The sequence below is a fragment of the Mus musculus genome, chromosome 5, assembly GCF_000001635.26.
Source record: "Mus musculus strain C57BL/6J chromosome 5, GRCm38.p6 C57BL/6J".
Taxonomy (NCBI): domain Eukaryota; kingdom Metazoa; phylum Chordata; class Mammalia; order Rodentia; family Muridae; genus Mus; species Mus musculus.
The window spans coordinates 89,563,254-89,581,012 of record NC_000071.6 but is presented as its reverse complement, the minus strand read 5'-3'; the positions used below and the strand labels follow the sequence as shown (position 1 = coordinate 89,581,012).

At 38.6% G+C, this 17,759-nt stretch overlaps 1 protein-coding gene across 2 annotated transcripts in view; it reads right to left on the bottom strand.

Annotated features, from left to right (window-relative positions):
- Positions 1-17,759, bottom strand: part of Npffr2 (neuropeptide FF receptor 2) — a 57,075-nt gene that overhangs the window by 2,902 nt on the left and 36,414 nt on the right. For both annotated transcript variants that reach the window (XM_017320589.2, NM_133192.3), the window contains exons 2-3: positions 12,870-13,204; positions 9,332-9,431 (exon numbers count right to left, since the gene is read on the bottom strand). In XM_017320589.2, coding sequence (XP_017176078.1) covers positions 9,332-9,431; positions 12,870-13,197 — 428 coding nt within the window. In that variant the 5' untranslated portion in view covers positions 13,198-13,204. The remainder of the gene's footprint in view (positions 1-9,331; positions 9,432-12,869; positions 13,205-17,759) is intronic.

Below are 17,759 nucleotides of genomic sequence, written 5' to 3'. Positions count from 1 at the left end.
TCTTCAATGAATGTTGATGAATGCAGATAGCCATAGCTTTACAAGATGATAAGAATAATTGAGAGTTGAAGACTCAGAACCTAAGAAAACATATGCTTTATCCACTTAAAGCTCAGGAGTCACAGAGAAAGGCTGTGATATGGCCACCGCAATCATGAGCTCACAGCAGCTATATCTAGCAGTATTGGGCCTGTACAAGTTTGGCCCATCCAGCAGTGAGCTGTGCATGGAGAGGGGGCTCATGGAGCCATATGACTTACTGCTGAATATATTCTGCTAACACATTCTGAAAGTGGTTGAGAATTGCCATCCACTGTGTACCCACTGGTGAGCCCAGAAAGCTCTAAGATAGTTGTAAAGCCATGGTTAGGTAAACAGTCTCATTAAACTCTATGTGACACAAAACAAAATAGCGTGTCATAAGTATGGGGAAGAGATTTGTAGGAAAGAAGGAAGGTATGCTGGCAGTGGTGGGAGCAGAGATAAGAGAGGCTGTGAGAGAGTCATCAGAATGAATCACATACATGCATGAGATTGTCAAAGAATAAAATGTCTTAATAAAATAAGAGTGATAGTTTGATATTATTATGTAATGTTGGTTCCTTCTCTGGATTATTAAAAATGAAATAAATGAAACTAAAGTTATAACTGTGGAAAAAAAAACTTCTAACATATGCTGTGTCACAGGAGTTTTCCTGTCCAATTATATTAGTGCAGAGGAGGTCTGTGATTGGACAGGGAAAAGGGGACAGAGCTAAGAGTTGCAGAGAGAGGGAGCTTGCCAAAGGGTAGGGGGAAGAATCAAGATGGCTTAGGAGCTGTATGTGTGTGGCATTTATCAGCCACAAGTAGCTATGATTTCACAAGGTTAGAAATATTGGGATAGAGCTTTTATCACTATTAACGGTCTCTGAAATTATTGTATTGGCATTGTGTAAATTGTGATATTATTGATACATAAATCTGATTGGTTAATTAAGCATTGGGAGTCATGATTCTACCAGGGTACTGGGTGTTGTGAGATGCAACTGCTAAGTTGGCAGGTACATTTAGTTATTGGAATGTGGGATCGCCAACTACACAGTTTATGGCTGAGAAAAAAATAGTAGTGATGGGACAAGTGCAGTGGGGGTTAGCTGGGAGATAATAGATTGGCAGCGAGAACGCCGGGACATAGTGTGTGGCCAGCCAGTGTCAGTATTAGAGCAGAAACATGTCCTGGCAGGGCAGGAGATCATTTTAAATATTTCATGCAATAATGTTGTCTTAGTTACGGTTTCTATTGCCATGATAAAGATGATGACAAAGACAGAGTATGGTGCAGGCCTTTATTCCCAGAACTCAAAATGCTGCAGCAGATGAATCTCTATGAGTCTGAGACTGGCCTGGTCTACATAGTTAATTCCAGTCCAGCCAAGGCTACCTACTGAAACTCTGTCTCAAAAAATAAAACACAGCAGACAAAAGATCACAACCGAAATCAATTTGGGAGGAAGGATTTATTTCTATAATTCTCAGGTCACACTCCATCACTGAGGGAAGTCAGGACAGGAACCCTGGAGGCACAGACCATGGAAGAGTGCTGCATACTAGCTTGAACAATTTTTTTTTCTTAATTATCCCAGGATTACCTACTCAAGGATGCTACCACTCCTAATGACCTGCAACCCCCAACACACATCAATTATTAATCAAGAACCCCCTCACACAGACTTGCCTACAGGCTGAGTTTATGGAGGCATTTTTTTTTCAGTTGAAACTCCTTCCTCTCAGATGACTCTAGCTTGTTAGCTTGTATAAGGTTAACAAAGGACTACACAGGACATATGTAAAATATACAATCAAAAAGTCAATAACCTGCTGAAGATCAAGGCATTGTAACACGCAAAAGAATAAAACAACTTTGCATTCATTTGTTAAATAACCTCATTAAATTTTCAAGCATGAAAAGTAGAAGAAAATACATGATGTCCTTCAGTGTCATTGTTTTCCAGACCAAAGGAATGTTATCTCTTTTTCTCTACAGCATACAGTCTTACAGGAAACATTACAGCTGAAGCTGCAGTTCTCTTGACAGCTCCCCAGATGCCTTTATTTTCCTGCTTGCAGAGACATTCTGAAGGTGCTAGTCACCCCTCCTGTGTATGCATTTCTGCTAATCCAGCTGTTTGCAGAGACATTCTGAAGTTACTAGTCACTCCTCCTGTGTATGCATTTCTGCTTTTCCAGCATCTGGAATTTTTTAGATTTCACATATTGTGTGTACAATTATGCAATCTCTCTGGCAGTATTCAGTTTTGAAATGTACACAAATCGAATCATGGACTTATGCTGTCCAGCATCATTCATTTTAATCAAACATTAACCACTAAAAAACAGCATAAATTGCTTGATTTTAATCTTATTTACCTTTGAAAAATAAAGAGGGCCTGGATCCCGCCGAGACTAGTCTGCACAGGTGAGAGTGTTGACTACTAAAGCTAACAGCTTCTGGGACAGGCAGAAGCCACAGAGCTTCTGAGGCAGACCCCATTTCAGGCTCCAGACATCCGGGCACCTTCCCTGCCAGAGGAGAGGTGTCTGCCCCACCTAGGAGGGCTTTGCCAGAGCACCTGGGAGAGCCATCTTGGTTCCCAGATCCCAGGTAGAGTAGTCTTCGCAGGTAAGAGTATGGACTACAGAAGCTAACAGCTTCTGGGACACGCCCTGTTTCAGGCCTTCATCTTCTGCCAGGAGACAGGTCCGAACACCAGATATCTGTGCACCTTCCCTGCAAGAGGAAAGCTTCCCTGCAGAGTACTCTGAACACTGAAACTCAGGAGAGGGGTAGTCTCCCAGGTTAGCTGAAAGAGGCTAACAGAATCACAAGAGGAACAAGCTCTAACCAGAGACAACTATAACAACTAACTCCAGAGATTACCAGATGGCGAAAGGGAAATATAAGAATCTTACTAACAGAAACCAAGACCATTCACCATCATCAGAACCCAGCATTCCCACCTCAGCCATTCCTGGGCACCCCAACACACCCAAAAAGCTAGACCCGGATTTAAAAGTATATCTCATGATGATGGTAGAGGACATCAAGAAGGACTTTAATAACTCACTTAAAGAAATACAGGAGAACACTGCTAAAAAGTTACAAGTCCTTAAAGAAAAACAGGAAAACACAACCAAACAGGTAGAAGTCCTTATAGAAAAACAGGAAAACACATCCAAACAGATGATGGAAATGAACAAAACCATCCAAGACCTAAAAAGGGAAGTAGACACAATAAAGAAAACCCAAAGTGAGGCAACGCTGGAGATAGAAACCCTAGGAAAGAAATCTGGAACCATAGATGCCAGCATCAGCAACAGAATACAAGAGATGGAAGAAAGAATCTCAGGTGCAGAAGATTCCATAGAGAACATCTGCACAACAATCAAAGAAAATGGAAAATGCAAAAAGATCCTAACTCAAAACATCCAGGAAATCCAGGACACAATGAGAAGACCAAACCTACAGATAATACAGAGAATAAAGATTTTCGACTTAAAGGGCCAGCAAATATCTTTAACAAAATTATAGAAGAAAACTTCCCAAACCGAAAGAAAGAGATGCCCGTGAACATTCAAGAAGCCTACAGAACTCCAAATAGACTGGACCAGAAAAGAAATTCCTCCCGACACATAATAATCATAACAACAAATGCACAAAATAAAGATAGAATATTAAAAGCAGTAAGGGAAAAAGGTCAAGTAACATATAAAAGCAGGCCTATCAGAATTACAACAGATTTTTCACCAGAGACTATGAAAGCCAGAAGATCCTGGACAGATGTTATAAAGACACTAAGAGAACACAAATGCCAGCCCAGGCTACTATACTCAGCCAAACTTTCAATTACCATAGATAAAGAAACCAAAGTATTCCAAAACAAAACCAAAATTACACATTATCTTTCCATGAATCCAGCCCTTCAAAGGATAAAAACAGAAAAAAACCAATACAAGAACGGAAACCACGACCTAGAAAAAACAAGAACGTAATCTTTCAACAAAACCTAAAAGAACACAGCCACAAGAACAGAATGCCAACTCTAACAACAAAAATAATAGGAAGAAACAATTACTTATCCTTAATATCTCTTAAAATCAATGGACTCAGTTCCCCAATAAAAAGACATAGACTAATAGACTGGCTACACAAACAGGACCCAACATTTTGCTGCTTACAGGAAACCCATCTCAGGGAAAAAGACAGACACTACCCCAGAATGAAAGGCTGGAAAACAATTTTCCAAACAAATGTTCTGAAGAAACAAGCTGGAGTAGCCAATCTAATATCTAATAAAATCGACTTCCAAACCAAAGTTATCAAAAAAGACAAGGAGGGAAACTTCATACTCATCAAAGATAAAATTTTCCAAGCGGAACTCTCAATTCTGAATATATATGCTCCAAATGCAAGGGCAGTCACATTAATTAAAGAAACTTTAGTAAAGATCAAAGCACATATTGTACCTCACACAATAATAGTGGGAGACTTCAACACACCACTTTCATCAATGGACAGATCATGGAAACAGAAAGTAAACAGAGACACATGAACACTAACAGAAGTTATGAAACAAATGAATTTAACAGATATCTACAGAACATTTTATCCTAAAACAAAAGGATATACCTTCTTCTCAGCACCTCATGGTACCTTCTCCAAAATTGACCATATAATTGGTCACAAAACAGGCCTCAACAGATACAAAAATATTGAAATTGTCCCATGCATCCGATCAGATCACCATGGACTAAGGCTGAGCTTCAAAAACAACATAAATATTAGAAAGCCAACATTCACATGGAAACTGAACAATACACTTCTCAATGATACCTTGGTCAAGGAAGGAATGAAGAAAGAAATTAAAGACTTTTTAGAGTTTAATGAAAATGAAGCCACAACATACCCAAACTTATGGGACACAATGAAAGCATTTCTAAGAGGGAAACTCATAGCTCTGAGTGCCTCCAAAAAGAAACTAGAGAGAGCACACATTAGCAGCTTGACAACCCACCTAAAAGCTCTAGAACAAAAGGAAGCAAATTCACCCAAGAGGAGTAGAAGGCAGGAAATAATCAAACTCAGGGGTGAAATAGACCAAGTGGAAACAAGAAGAACTATTCAAAGAATCAACCAATCAAGGAGCTGGTTCTTTGAGAAAAATCAACAAGATAGATAAACCCTTAGCCAGACTCACTAGAGGGCACAGGGAAAGCATCCTAATTAACAAAATCAGAAATGAAAAGGGAGACATAACAACAGATCCTGAAGAAATTCAAAACACCATCAGATCCTTCTACAAAAGGCTATACTCAACAAAACTGGAAAACCTGGATGAAATGGACAAGTTTCTAGTCAGATACCAGGTACCAAAGCTAAATCAAGACCAGGTTAATGATCTAAACAGTCGTATATCCCCTAAAGAAATAGAAGCAGTCATTAATAGTCTCCCAACCAAAAAAAAAAAAAAAAAAAAAAAGCCCAGGACCAGATTGGTTTAGTGCAGAGTTCTATCAGACCTTCAAAGAAGACCTAATTCCAGTTCTTCACAAACTATTCCACAAAATAGAAACGGAAGGTACTCTACCCAACTCATTCTATGAAGCCACAATTACTCTGATACCTAAAATACAAAAAGACCCAAAAAAGATAACTTCAGACCAATTTCCCTTATGAATATCGATGCAAAAATCCTCAATAAAGTTCTTGCTAACCGAATCCAAGAACACATCAAAACAATCATCCATCCTGACCAAGTAGGCTTCATCCCAGGGATGCAGGGATGGTTCAATATACAGAAATCCATCAACGTAATCCAGTATATAAACAAACTCAAAGACAAAAACCACATGATCATCTCGTTAGATGCTGAGAAAGCATTTGACAAAATCCAACACCCATTCATGATAAAAGTCTTGGAAAGATCAGGAATTCAAGGCCCATACCTAAACATGATAAAAGCAATCTACAGCAAACCAATAGCCAACATCAAAGTAAATGGTGAGAAGCTGGAAGCAATCCCACTAAAATCAGGGACTAGACAAGGCTGTCCACGTTCTCCCTACCTATTCAACATTGTACTTGAAGTCCTAGCCAGAGCAATTAGACAACAAAAGGAGATCAAGGGGATACAAATTGGAAAGGAAGAAGTCAAAATATCACTTTTTGCAGATGATATGATAGTATATATAAGTGACCCAAAAATTCCACCAGAGAACTCCTAAGCCTGATAAACAGCTTCGGTGAAGTAGCTGGATATAAAATTAACTCAAACAAGTCAATGGCCTTTCTGTACACAAAGGATAAACAGGCTGAGAAAGAAATTAGGGAAACAACACCCTCCTCAATAGTCACAAATAATATAAAATACCTTGGCGTGACTCTAACTAAGGAAGTGAAAGATCTGTATGATAAGAACTTCAAGTCTCTGAAGAAAGAAATTAAAGAAGATCTCAGAAGATGGAAAGATCTCCCATGCTCTTGGATTGGCAGGATCAACATTGTAAAAATGGCTATCTTGCCAAAAGCAATCTACAGATTCAATGCAATCCCCATCAAAATTCCAAGTCAATTCTTCAACGAATTAGAAAGGGCAATCAGCAGATTCATCTGGAATAACAAAAAACCTGGGATAGCAAAAACTCTTCTCAAGGATAAAAGAACCTATGGTGGAATCACCATGCCGGACCTAAAGCTGTACTACAGAGCAATTGTGATAAAAACTGCATGGTACTGGTATAGTGACAGACAAGTAGACCAATGGAACAGAATTGAAGACCCAGAAATGAACCCACACACCTATGGTCACTTGATCTTTGACAAGGGAGCTAAAACCATCCAGTGGAAAAAGGACAGCATTTTCAACAAATGGTGCTGGCACAACTGGCAGTTATCATGTAGAAGAATGGGAATTGTTCCATTTCTATCTCCTTGTACTTAGGTCAAATCTAAGTGGATTAAGGAACTCAACATAAAATCAGAGACACTGAAACTTATAGAGTAGAAAGTAGGGAAAAGCCTCGAAGATATGGGTACAGGGGAAAAATTCCTGAATAGAACAGCAATGGCTTGTGCTGTAAGATGAAGAATCAATAATGGGACCTCATAAAATTGCAAAGCTTCTGCAAAGCAAAAGACACCGCCAATAAGACAAAAAGGCCACCAACAGATTGGGAAAGTATCTTTACCTATCCCAAATCGGATAGGGGACTAATATGTAATATATATAAAGAACTCAAGAAGGTGGACTCCAGAAAATCAAATAACCCCATTAAAAATGGGGCTCAGAGCTGAACAAAGAATTCTCACCTGAGTAATACCGAATGGCTGAGAAGCACCTGAAAAAATGTTCAACATCCTTAATCATCAGGGAAATGCAAATCAAAACAACCCTGAGATTCCACTTCACTCCAGTCAGAATGGCTAAGATCAAAAATTCCGGTGACAGCAGATGCTGGTGAGGATGTGGAGAAAGGGGAACACTCCTCCATTGTTGGTGGGATTGCAAGCTTGTACAACCACTCTGGAAATCAGTCAGGCGGTTCCTCAGAAAATTGGACATAGTACTACCGGATGACCCCGTAATACCTCTCCTGGGCATATATCCAGAAGATGCCCCAACCGGTAAGAAGGACACTTGCTCCACTATGTTCATAGCAGCCTTATTTATAATAGCCAGAAGCTGGAAAGAACCCAGATGCCCCTCAACAGAGGAATGGATACAGAAAATGTGGTACATTTACACAATGGAATACTACTCAGCTATTATAAAAAATGAATTTATGAAATTCCTAGCCAAATGGATGGACCTGGGGGGCATCATTCTGAGTGAGGTAACCCAATCACAAAGGAACTCGCACAATATGTACTCACTGATAAGTGGATATTAGCCCAGAAACTTAGGATACCCAAGATAAAAGATACAATTTGCTAAACGCATGAAATTCAAGAAGAATGAAGACCAAAGTGTGGACACTTTGCCCCTTCTTAGAAATGGGAACAAAACACCCATGGAAGGAGTTACAGAGACAAAATTTGGAGTTGTGACGAAAGGATGGACCATCTAGTGATTGTCATATACCGGGATCCACCCCATAATCAGCTTCCAAATGCTGACACCATTGCATACACTAGCAAGATTTTGCTGAAAGGACCCAGATATAGCTGTCTCTTGTGAGACTATGCCGGGGCCTAGCAAACACAGAAGTGGATGCTCACAGTCACCTAATGGATGGATCACAGGGCACCCAATGGAGGAGCTAGAGAAAGTAGCCAAGGAGCTAAAGGGATCTGCAACCCTATAGGTGGAACAACATTATGAACTAACCAGTACCCCGGAGCTCTTGATTCTAGCTGCATATGTATCAAAAGATGGCCTAGTCGGCCATCACTGGAAAGAGAGGCCCATTGGACACGCAAAATTTGTATGCCCCAGTACAGGGGAACGCCAGGGCCAAAAAGGGGGAGTGGGTGGGTAGGGGAGTGGGGGTGGGTGGGTATGGGGAACTTTTGGGATAGCACTGAAAATGTAAATGAGGAAAATACCTAATAAAAAAATTCATGTCCTTATGAAATAGAAAAAAAAAGAAAATGTAAATGAAGAAAATACCTAATAAAATAAGAAGAAGATGAAGAAAAAGAAAAGTAAAGAGGGCCAATGCTTTAATTTTTTTTCAAGTGTCATATCAGAAATATTGCTCAAAAGCATTTAAGGACATTAAGTACCAACTGTAGGTAGAAGTAAATTTTTTAAACTTAAGGATGAAGTAGAAATATTAATTGATAATACAGCTTTCATTCACTGTAGAGATCCCTGCTTATTATATAGCATTCACTTGTAGTACACCCTTGTTTTTAATGTGTTTCTTAAGAATGTGATATATATTGTGAGTGAGTATACACACAAAAATCATATATTTCTTACCCAAAAGTGATGTGGTTTATAATGACAAACATGGAAGGTCCAACTGGCCTTGTTATATAATTTTTGCAAAGAGGAAAAACAATATATCAATGATTCTAAAATTAAATACCCACTTGCTTCATATTCCCAAGCTGTAATTGCATGGAAAACATTGACCCTTTAAGAACTGAAAAAAATAATGTGATTTCATGATGTATGTAATTTGTATATTCAGTGAAGCAATAATTTTGGGGTGGCATCCTTAGTTGTAGTAATACAAGCAGGTACATAGTTGTATGAGTATATTCAGTACCATCTAGTAGTGGCAACAAGATGTAGGAACTAAGTCATTAACTCTTTCTGGGACTCATGGTTTGGAGCTGACTTACCTGTCCACAGCTATTGCAACCAAGGTGAAGACGGAAGCCGCAACTGATATCCCTTGCACCAGCCCACTGATCTTGCACATGCTGCTTCCGAATGGCCATCCTGCATGGGGAATAGAATAGACGTTGAGACAATTGTTTTACCTCGTATTAACACACATTATGGCACATATTAACAAAAGGCAAGAATAATGTATGCCAGCATCTTCAGTAATTTCTTCACCAGAATGAGCTTCCTCGGTGCAAGACCTTATACAGTACTGCTTCCATCCGGGTACTGTGAGAAGTACTTTAAGACCTTATACAGTACTGCTTCCATCCCGGGTACTATGAGAAGTACTTTAAGACCTTATACAGTACTGCTTCCATCCGGGTACTGTGAGAAGTACTTTAAGACCTTATACAGTACTGCTTCCATCCCGGGTACTATGAGAAGTACTTTAAGACCTTATACAGCACTGCTTCCATCCGGGTACTATGAGAAGTACTTTACTCCTGCTACTGTATTTAATTCCCCTGGGGAAGATTCTGAATGCTCTGATCTCTAACTTGTGGCACCTCTACACGAGGTAAAAACCACAACTATACACTTTGCTCCAGACGACTTAAAAATATTTAAACCTAGGTAAGTCTCCAGAGTGAAAACTATCAAACCTTATGTTACAATATTTTAAACCAGTGGTTTCAGCCTTAATAACTCTGTGATCCTTTAATAGTCTCTTACACTGTGGTGATACAACCATAAGATTATCTCCATTGCTACTTCATAACTTAATTTTGTTACTGTTATGTGTTATAATGTAAATATCTGATATTTCTAATGGTCTTATATGACCCTGGGGGGGGCAGTGTCATAATCAACAGGTTGAGAAACATTGCTTTAAATGAATAAAATAGTCAGAATATCAATTTACTTATTTGGAAATACACCTCATAGATTATGAGGAACTGGGAATTATATATGATATGAGTATGCAGTGTGTGACTAACACAACAGTCAGAATAAGAGAGACTCCTTGGCATGAATAGCAGTCATCTATTTCAGTTACATACCTAAACCTCAGTGGCTAGGGCATTTCTAATAGAAATCAATAAAGCTATCAAAGCAGTCTGACCTTCTGAATACTCATTAGCTATTAGAAAAAAAAAAAACCATAACTTCTCCTAAACACTGGTTTTTAGATCTTAAAAGTCTATTTTCTTAAAAAAAAAACAAAAACCTTGTAGTTTATTTAAAAAATGTTATCTATATCTAATCTCTATTAGCAGAAATACAGCAAATGCACACATTTTAACAGTGGCCCTTTTTGAATTTGCCTTTTCTGATTGTTTCACTTCGCTTTCAGAGACAAGATCTCACCATGTTCCTTAGGTTGGCTTCAAACTCACATCTCCCTACTTCAGCCTCCCAGGCAGTCATTAGATTCCTCGGTGAGTCTACTGAACACATAGGGATCCCCACTAAATGGTCTTTAATACTAAGAAAGCCTCAAATATAAATTAACGGAATATAAGAAAGGACTGTGCAATAGAAAACTAGAAATCACACACACACACACACACACACACACACACACACACACACACACACACACACAAAAAAAAAACAGAATAAAGATGTTACCAGTAATCCCCAAAATATAAAATGATAGTAAAGATACATACAGAAAACAAACAAAAATAAGGGCAAGTGATTTAAGATAATAAAATAGAAGAACTCAGGTGAAAGTTGAGGAAACTCTTCTCTGCCCAGTGTCTGGATTGATGCCAGGACCCTACACAGGCTAACACTGAGCTACGTACTTAGCTCTTGGATTGAAAGGAAGACTTATTATAATTTTAAAATCATGAATATGAGTGTGTCTATGTATAGGTATACACTGGTGAGTTCAGGTGCCCACAGAAGCCAGAAGAGGGCATCCAATCTCCTGGAAGCTAAAATCATAGGCAGTTTTGAGCCAACCAACACGGGTGCTGGGAACTAAAACTAGGTCCTCTGGAACTGCTCTTAACCATTAAGCAATCTGTCCAGTCTCAAATCCTTGGATTTTGGGTACAGTGGCTTTATGTAGACCACACTGAACTTTAACCTCCAGTCCCCATGCCTGGATTGCTAATATGTTGATATTATAGGTCTATACCCCAGCCCAACACACACACACACACACACACACACACACACACACACACACACACACACACAAATCTTTGAAAACAAGAGGCATAAATTGAACTAGACATAATGGAAAGGAGACCTCTGACCTCTTTCATGTGAAGAATATATCCTAAGAAGGGAAAAGACTTTGCCAAGAAAATTCTCCAAGATGAAGCACATTTGTTTTCAGATTGAAAGGAGTAGTTTGAATCCAGTGCAATAAACAAACTACAGAAAAGCAACTTCCAACCCTAATTTTATAAAATTCAGAACACTGGGGGATAAAGAAAACTGAAAAAGCTCTTAGGGCAAATATATATATATATATACAACTTAAATAAAAGACAGCAAGAGTCAAATTTTTCAAACATTTCCCAGAAGTATTAAGAGAGCAATTCCTTTAAAATTCTGAGAGAAAAAAGTCCAGTCCAGAATTGTTCACATAGCTAACTATAATTGATTGTGGGTGAAGGAAAAACATTTATGGACATGTAAGTTCTCAGAAATGTTTCAATCACAAAGTACTATTTTTTAGGAAGGAATAAAGTAGATGAAGTTGTGCATCCAGAAAACAGAGGACCAAAGACAAAGAGTAGTGGAGAGCCCTGAGAGAGCATTAGTGGGGAGACTTAGCAATCGCCAAGCTAGTCCTAGCCTGGGCCAATGGGGGCGGTGAAGCACATCAATGCATGTTTGTGTCTGTATGGTGTAAGTGGATTGTCAAAATGAAATTTCTGTCATATGCAGCTGAAAAACAAAAAATACATTAGTTGCATATTACTTAGATATATGGTCATAATTACCAAAACTAAAGACAGGAGATTCTCCAAGTCGCAAACCATTGAGAAGCAAAACCAAGGGCACACTGAAGTGATTTATGTGCAAAATAGTAAAGTAGTCATTTAAGTTAAAATAGTTATGGCAGAAAACTGAGTGACATGAGCAGATATGGACCTCAATATAGCTTGTCCTACTTTGGATAACTCTAATATGCTGAGATGACTTAATTATTTTCTTATATAGAGAGGGATGAACACATCAAATGTTATTTCTCAATTAATAGCACAGTATTAAATCAACACTCTGAAGGAACACCTTACTAGGATTAGGAAATGCACTGCCCCCACCTCTAGAAATATAAGGTGGTACCAGCGAAGTGATAACCTGGGCCCAGACATGTCAGAGAGAAGTTCTTAATCTCAAACTATACATCTATTTGTTTATTACGTGTTTTGTTTAGAATGTTCATCTTGTGAAGACCGATACTTGGAACACTTCTGGGACCTCAATCAGTATGTGTCAATGAACGAATGACTCTGCTCGGACTCTGGGTATGTGTGGAAACTTTTCTCAGATCACCATTATACAGCGCACAAGCCAACATACCTGCTATGATGTTGTCCAGCAATGTGATAGGCATACAGAATATTCCAACCAGTAAATCACTTATGGCAAGGTTTAAGATGAAGAAATTAGTGACTGTGTGCATGTGTCTATTCCTTATCACAATAAAGCAAACGACAGTATTTCCCACCATGCACAAGACAAAGATCAGGAGGTAGGAGCTGATGAAGACAGCTGCCACTTGGGGCTGGTGGAGATAGTAGTTCACATAGGTAATGTTGATATCTGAATACCAGTGATGCTGTGTATCATTGCCACTCCAGATGTGATTCCAGCTTTCTGAAGAGTTTGAGTCCCATTTCTCGCTCATGGTGGACCTTAACAAAGGAGAAGCAGGAAAAAAAAAAGATTAATACAATTTTGGTAGAATGTAACATCTGTGTTTAAGTTTAATAAGAGAAACATTTTTTCAACATCACTGAATGTTCCAATGAGCTCTCAGTAATCCATCAGTTTTATATGGACCTGAATGATAAGTATAGCATTTATCTTGTTAGGATTTTAACTGGAAGCATTTGAAATTACTCCCTTATGCCATACATAACAATCATTACAGTTGATTCCCTGTTATACTTTATATTTCACTTCTGAACATAGTTTATCTGTCAAAACCCACTTGTTCTTGTAAGACAGGTGGACATCGGAAGAGCCTCTATGTTGTCTAGTAATCTGACCAAGGATTATTTCTATGTGTGTTTTGAAAATGCAAAACCACCTCTGTATCCTGATTATTAAACAAACTGATAAAATCAAATTCCTATATTCACATTTAAGAGAAATGTTAGGAAGTTTAAGTTGGTAGATGTAAGTTTGCGTGGATCAACGACTAACTGATAAGATCACACTCTGAAAATCTTTGAGGCAATTAGTGACTTTCACAATCTCTTCTGGACATTTGGCAACTATACGTGTATTGTTGGGTGAGACATGTTTGTCCTGTAACTATTACAGTAGGAACTGAGTTATATATCACATATCTGATGCTTGATTTTGGATGATATTCCTTTTGTGTATACATTGACTTAGTAATCCTCTACTTTCACTTGCTTCTACCTAACTCTGAACCAATACTAATTTGAGAGTCACACATAACTTAAATGAATAAGTTATAATAATCAATAATAATAATTAATTTCTCAATGGAGCTGTGTTACAGATGACACTTCTGAATGAAATCATTGAATGGGTGCAATCCTGTTACTCTATTTCCTTGGTCACGCAAAAGAGATATAGCATTTTTGTGGCATTTTCCTCAGAAAAAGGATGCATTTGTAAATAAATAAACTCACATTGGAATGTATAATAAACTAGTCTTAGGAAAAGAACTCAAATACATTAGCTATGATAGTATTTATTTATTTGCTTATTTATTTATTTGCTTATTTATTTATTTATTTATTTATTTATTTATTTATTTAGTTTAAGGCTTAGGCCTTTAGGTGGGACAATCTCCAGCTACCTCATTTAATTTAACCCAACTGTGACTATCTTGTCTACGTGGCAAGCTAGCTCTATGCCTTTCTCTGTTCCTCTGTAGTCCATGCCTGCTCCCCTCTGTGTCTTACTTCTGAATCTCCAGCTTCAGCTTTCTTTCCCTACATCATCTTCATTCTCTCTGCCCAGAAGTTCTACCCTCCCCTCCCTGTCCAGCTATTGCTGGTCAGCTCTTTGTGATCACCACTCAGTGGCGAGACAACCTCTGATATAATTCTCGATTGCCTTAGGCAGTTGAGGAAGAATGAATATTTACAGAAGTAAAAACACGATGATGAGTCAGTCACAGGAATTACAATACCAAAACCCTGCCAGCATTTCATTCTCTGCTGATACAGAATTAACAATTGAAAATACAAAGACACACCTCCCCACGATGTGAAGAAAAGTTACCCCAATACTTCACACTCAGATTAGGAAAAGAAAATGATACCTCACTACTTAAATGAGCACTTCCTTAACACCTGTATTTGGCAGATGTTCCTTGGCTTTGGATTACACACAGCTAGAGTTTTATCCAAATTGTATTGAGCACCTAGGCATAAAACTTGTGCACTGAGTTACACTTCAGTCCAGTTCAGAGAGTCTGATATGAACACATTACATCTAATTCATATATTTTTTTATTTGTTCTAAAGATGCTTTATCAAAACTACAATATGAACTGGAGGTCTAGTTGATTCCTGTGTTCTATTTCAATTTAACATATAAGTGGAGGAGGATTGGGTTTTAAAATGAAAATAAAATGTGATTCAAGAAACTCTCACAGAGGCTCGGAAAGTCATTTTAATTCCATGTAGTATAGGTACTGGCCTTCCTCCCAGAAGAGCTGCTTGTGTAGAACCTGTTAGTCTCTCTCTCTCTCTCTCTCTCTCTCTCTCCCTCTCTCTCTCTCTCTCTGTGTGTGTGTGTGTGTGTGTGTGTGTGTGTGTCTTCCTTTTTTCTCTTCTTTCTCTCTCTCTTTTTGATATTAGTTATTATATTTATTTACATTCCATATGTTGCCCCCTCCCGGTCCCCTCTCCCAGACTTCTTCACCCCATCCCCACCCTCACAGTCATTTCCTTTTAGATTTACAGACCCCCCTGTTCTATAAGCTTCAGATAACAACAGCTCAAGCCACAGAAAGGCAGAAAGCATGACATCTGTAAGTTGCAGTGGTGCCTTCCTCTCTGACATACTTCCCCCACAGCTCCCAATGCTGACCCTGTGCCTGCAACCCAAAGACAAGATGGCATCTGCTAATGAGTCTTTATCATATTCAGTTTTTAAAATAAGCTTTTTCATTTGCCCCAGCAACTTGCCTTTGCATCCCCACTCTTCAGTTATAAAAAATGAAAATTTTTTCATGGTTACATTTTTTAGTATAGTGAAAAGTAACTAGATACTAAGCCATTAAAATAGTTGAAAGAGGGGAATAACTTTAACACCATGTATTAACGGTACTTTTTTATTTCCTCCTTTTTTCTAATTATTTTAGGCTCTTTCTTATTTTCTTTATATTTTGTAGCTGTGGCTACCTCCCTCATAAACGCAAAAATGGAAAAACTTTTGGAGGATGCAGACTGTTCCTTGCACTCAAATTCCACATCTTTCCCACTGAGGACAGCATCGAGAGCAGCAGTTGCATCTCCAAGTTGCTGTACTCACTTTTCTGATGTGCCCACCAATGTGTTTACTGATTTATTATTTTGTTCTATATTAGTAACACTATAAACCTCTATGGATCTTCACATTGGGACAATGAATTTGAGAAAACCCAACGTTTTGTTTCTGAAGCCATGGTTACTCAAATTTGGCTCTAAGATAAACTCTCTCTATATATTCCCTTTAAGGTGAAAGCTATGCTTTGTGTCTCCACACACTTAGCAAGTGTAGTGATTCCAAAACAGAAACAAAGTCAGTAGAAAAAAATACATTGCTATGAATGTTCTGCTCTACTGTTATTTCATTCATATTTAATAAATGTTCAAATAAATTCAATACACTATTTATTATTGAAATATTATAACTTCATTGCCCCTATAGATATTGAGATTCATCCCATACTACAATGATCAACTTCAGTGACTGGTTTGAACACAGGGAATCTCTAATGCATTTTAGCTGCATGCTCTCTGTGTCTCACAAATGCCACAGCCCTGGGGCTAATGGTAGTTTTGAAGTTTTGGGGCTATAGGCTTTTTGAAGACTAGGGAAATACCTCTCTTACTGTTTCTGACTAGGGTGAAAGAAGGTGCTTCTCCTAGCCTCTTACATAATCTAGCTCCTGGGAAGACAAGAAAATAATATTCAGGAGACACAAATGGAATTACAGGCTCCAAATAAACATAAGGTGTTACATAATAACAAATGGTCAGAACAAAACAAGAGAGGGGGGGGATGTGAGGAGAGAAATGGGGATAAAGGAAGGGACTATCACCCATCCATTCCACTGTATAATTGGTATTAAACATAGTCTGAACGGTTCCTCCGTACCCTCCCCAATCCCTGGATCTTCTCTCTCTTTTCAACTTAATACTTTTTTTTTTCACCTTAGACTCCTAAAGGAACGTTGAGCTGCAACCCCAGCATGTCAAGTGCAGCTCCAGGAAGAAATGGTGCAGTAATATTAACACTTGGAGGGTGAGGTATTGTTTTGACCTTCCCATCCCTCTTGAACACTCACCGAAAAGTTTATAAGGGCTGTAGTCTGGAAAAAAAAATCTAATCAAATGACAAAAGTTACAAACAGAAGTACTTGAGCACCAGCCTGAATCTATTGCCATGGATTAAAAAAAAAATGCACGAATAAGATCGAAAGAACGATGTTAAAACTGCTAAAGCAAGACCCAGGACTCTGTGAGTGTATTTGGGTAACAAGCTGGGACCAGCTGGCATAGTTCCCTAGAATTACTATACTGGAGAGAAGTATTCCATGTTCCGGAGTACTCATTGGAGACGTGATGTTATGAGATGGCCACAGGGAAACTAAGAAGTCTGGAAGATGCCATGTGGAAGGGCCAAAGGTAAGAAGCAGGGCGAGAGATGGAAGGATCATTATAAGATGTCTTTCCTATAGCGAAGTACCCCAGGCCGGAGGGGACCCCTTGTCACAAACTAGGCTAGTGCCTTCCTTTTCGTGATAATTTCCATGAACCGTCAGTGCAAATCTACTACGCTGCCATAGTCAACTTGAATTTGCCAACATAACTGCTGTAGTTTCATGAGATGAGACTTTGATTCAATAAACATTCAAAGCAGGGTAGTAGATTGCTTTGACTTTATTATCAGAGTTCCTCAATTGAGGAGAAGGTCAGAGGTGTTAAGTATTACAGCGGCTCATGTGACAGACAGAGGCAAGCTACTAGTTCCAGCTAAAATTCCAAGACCTGGGAA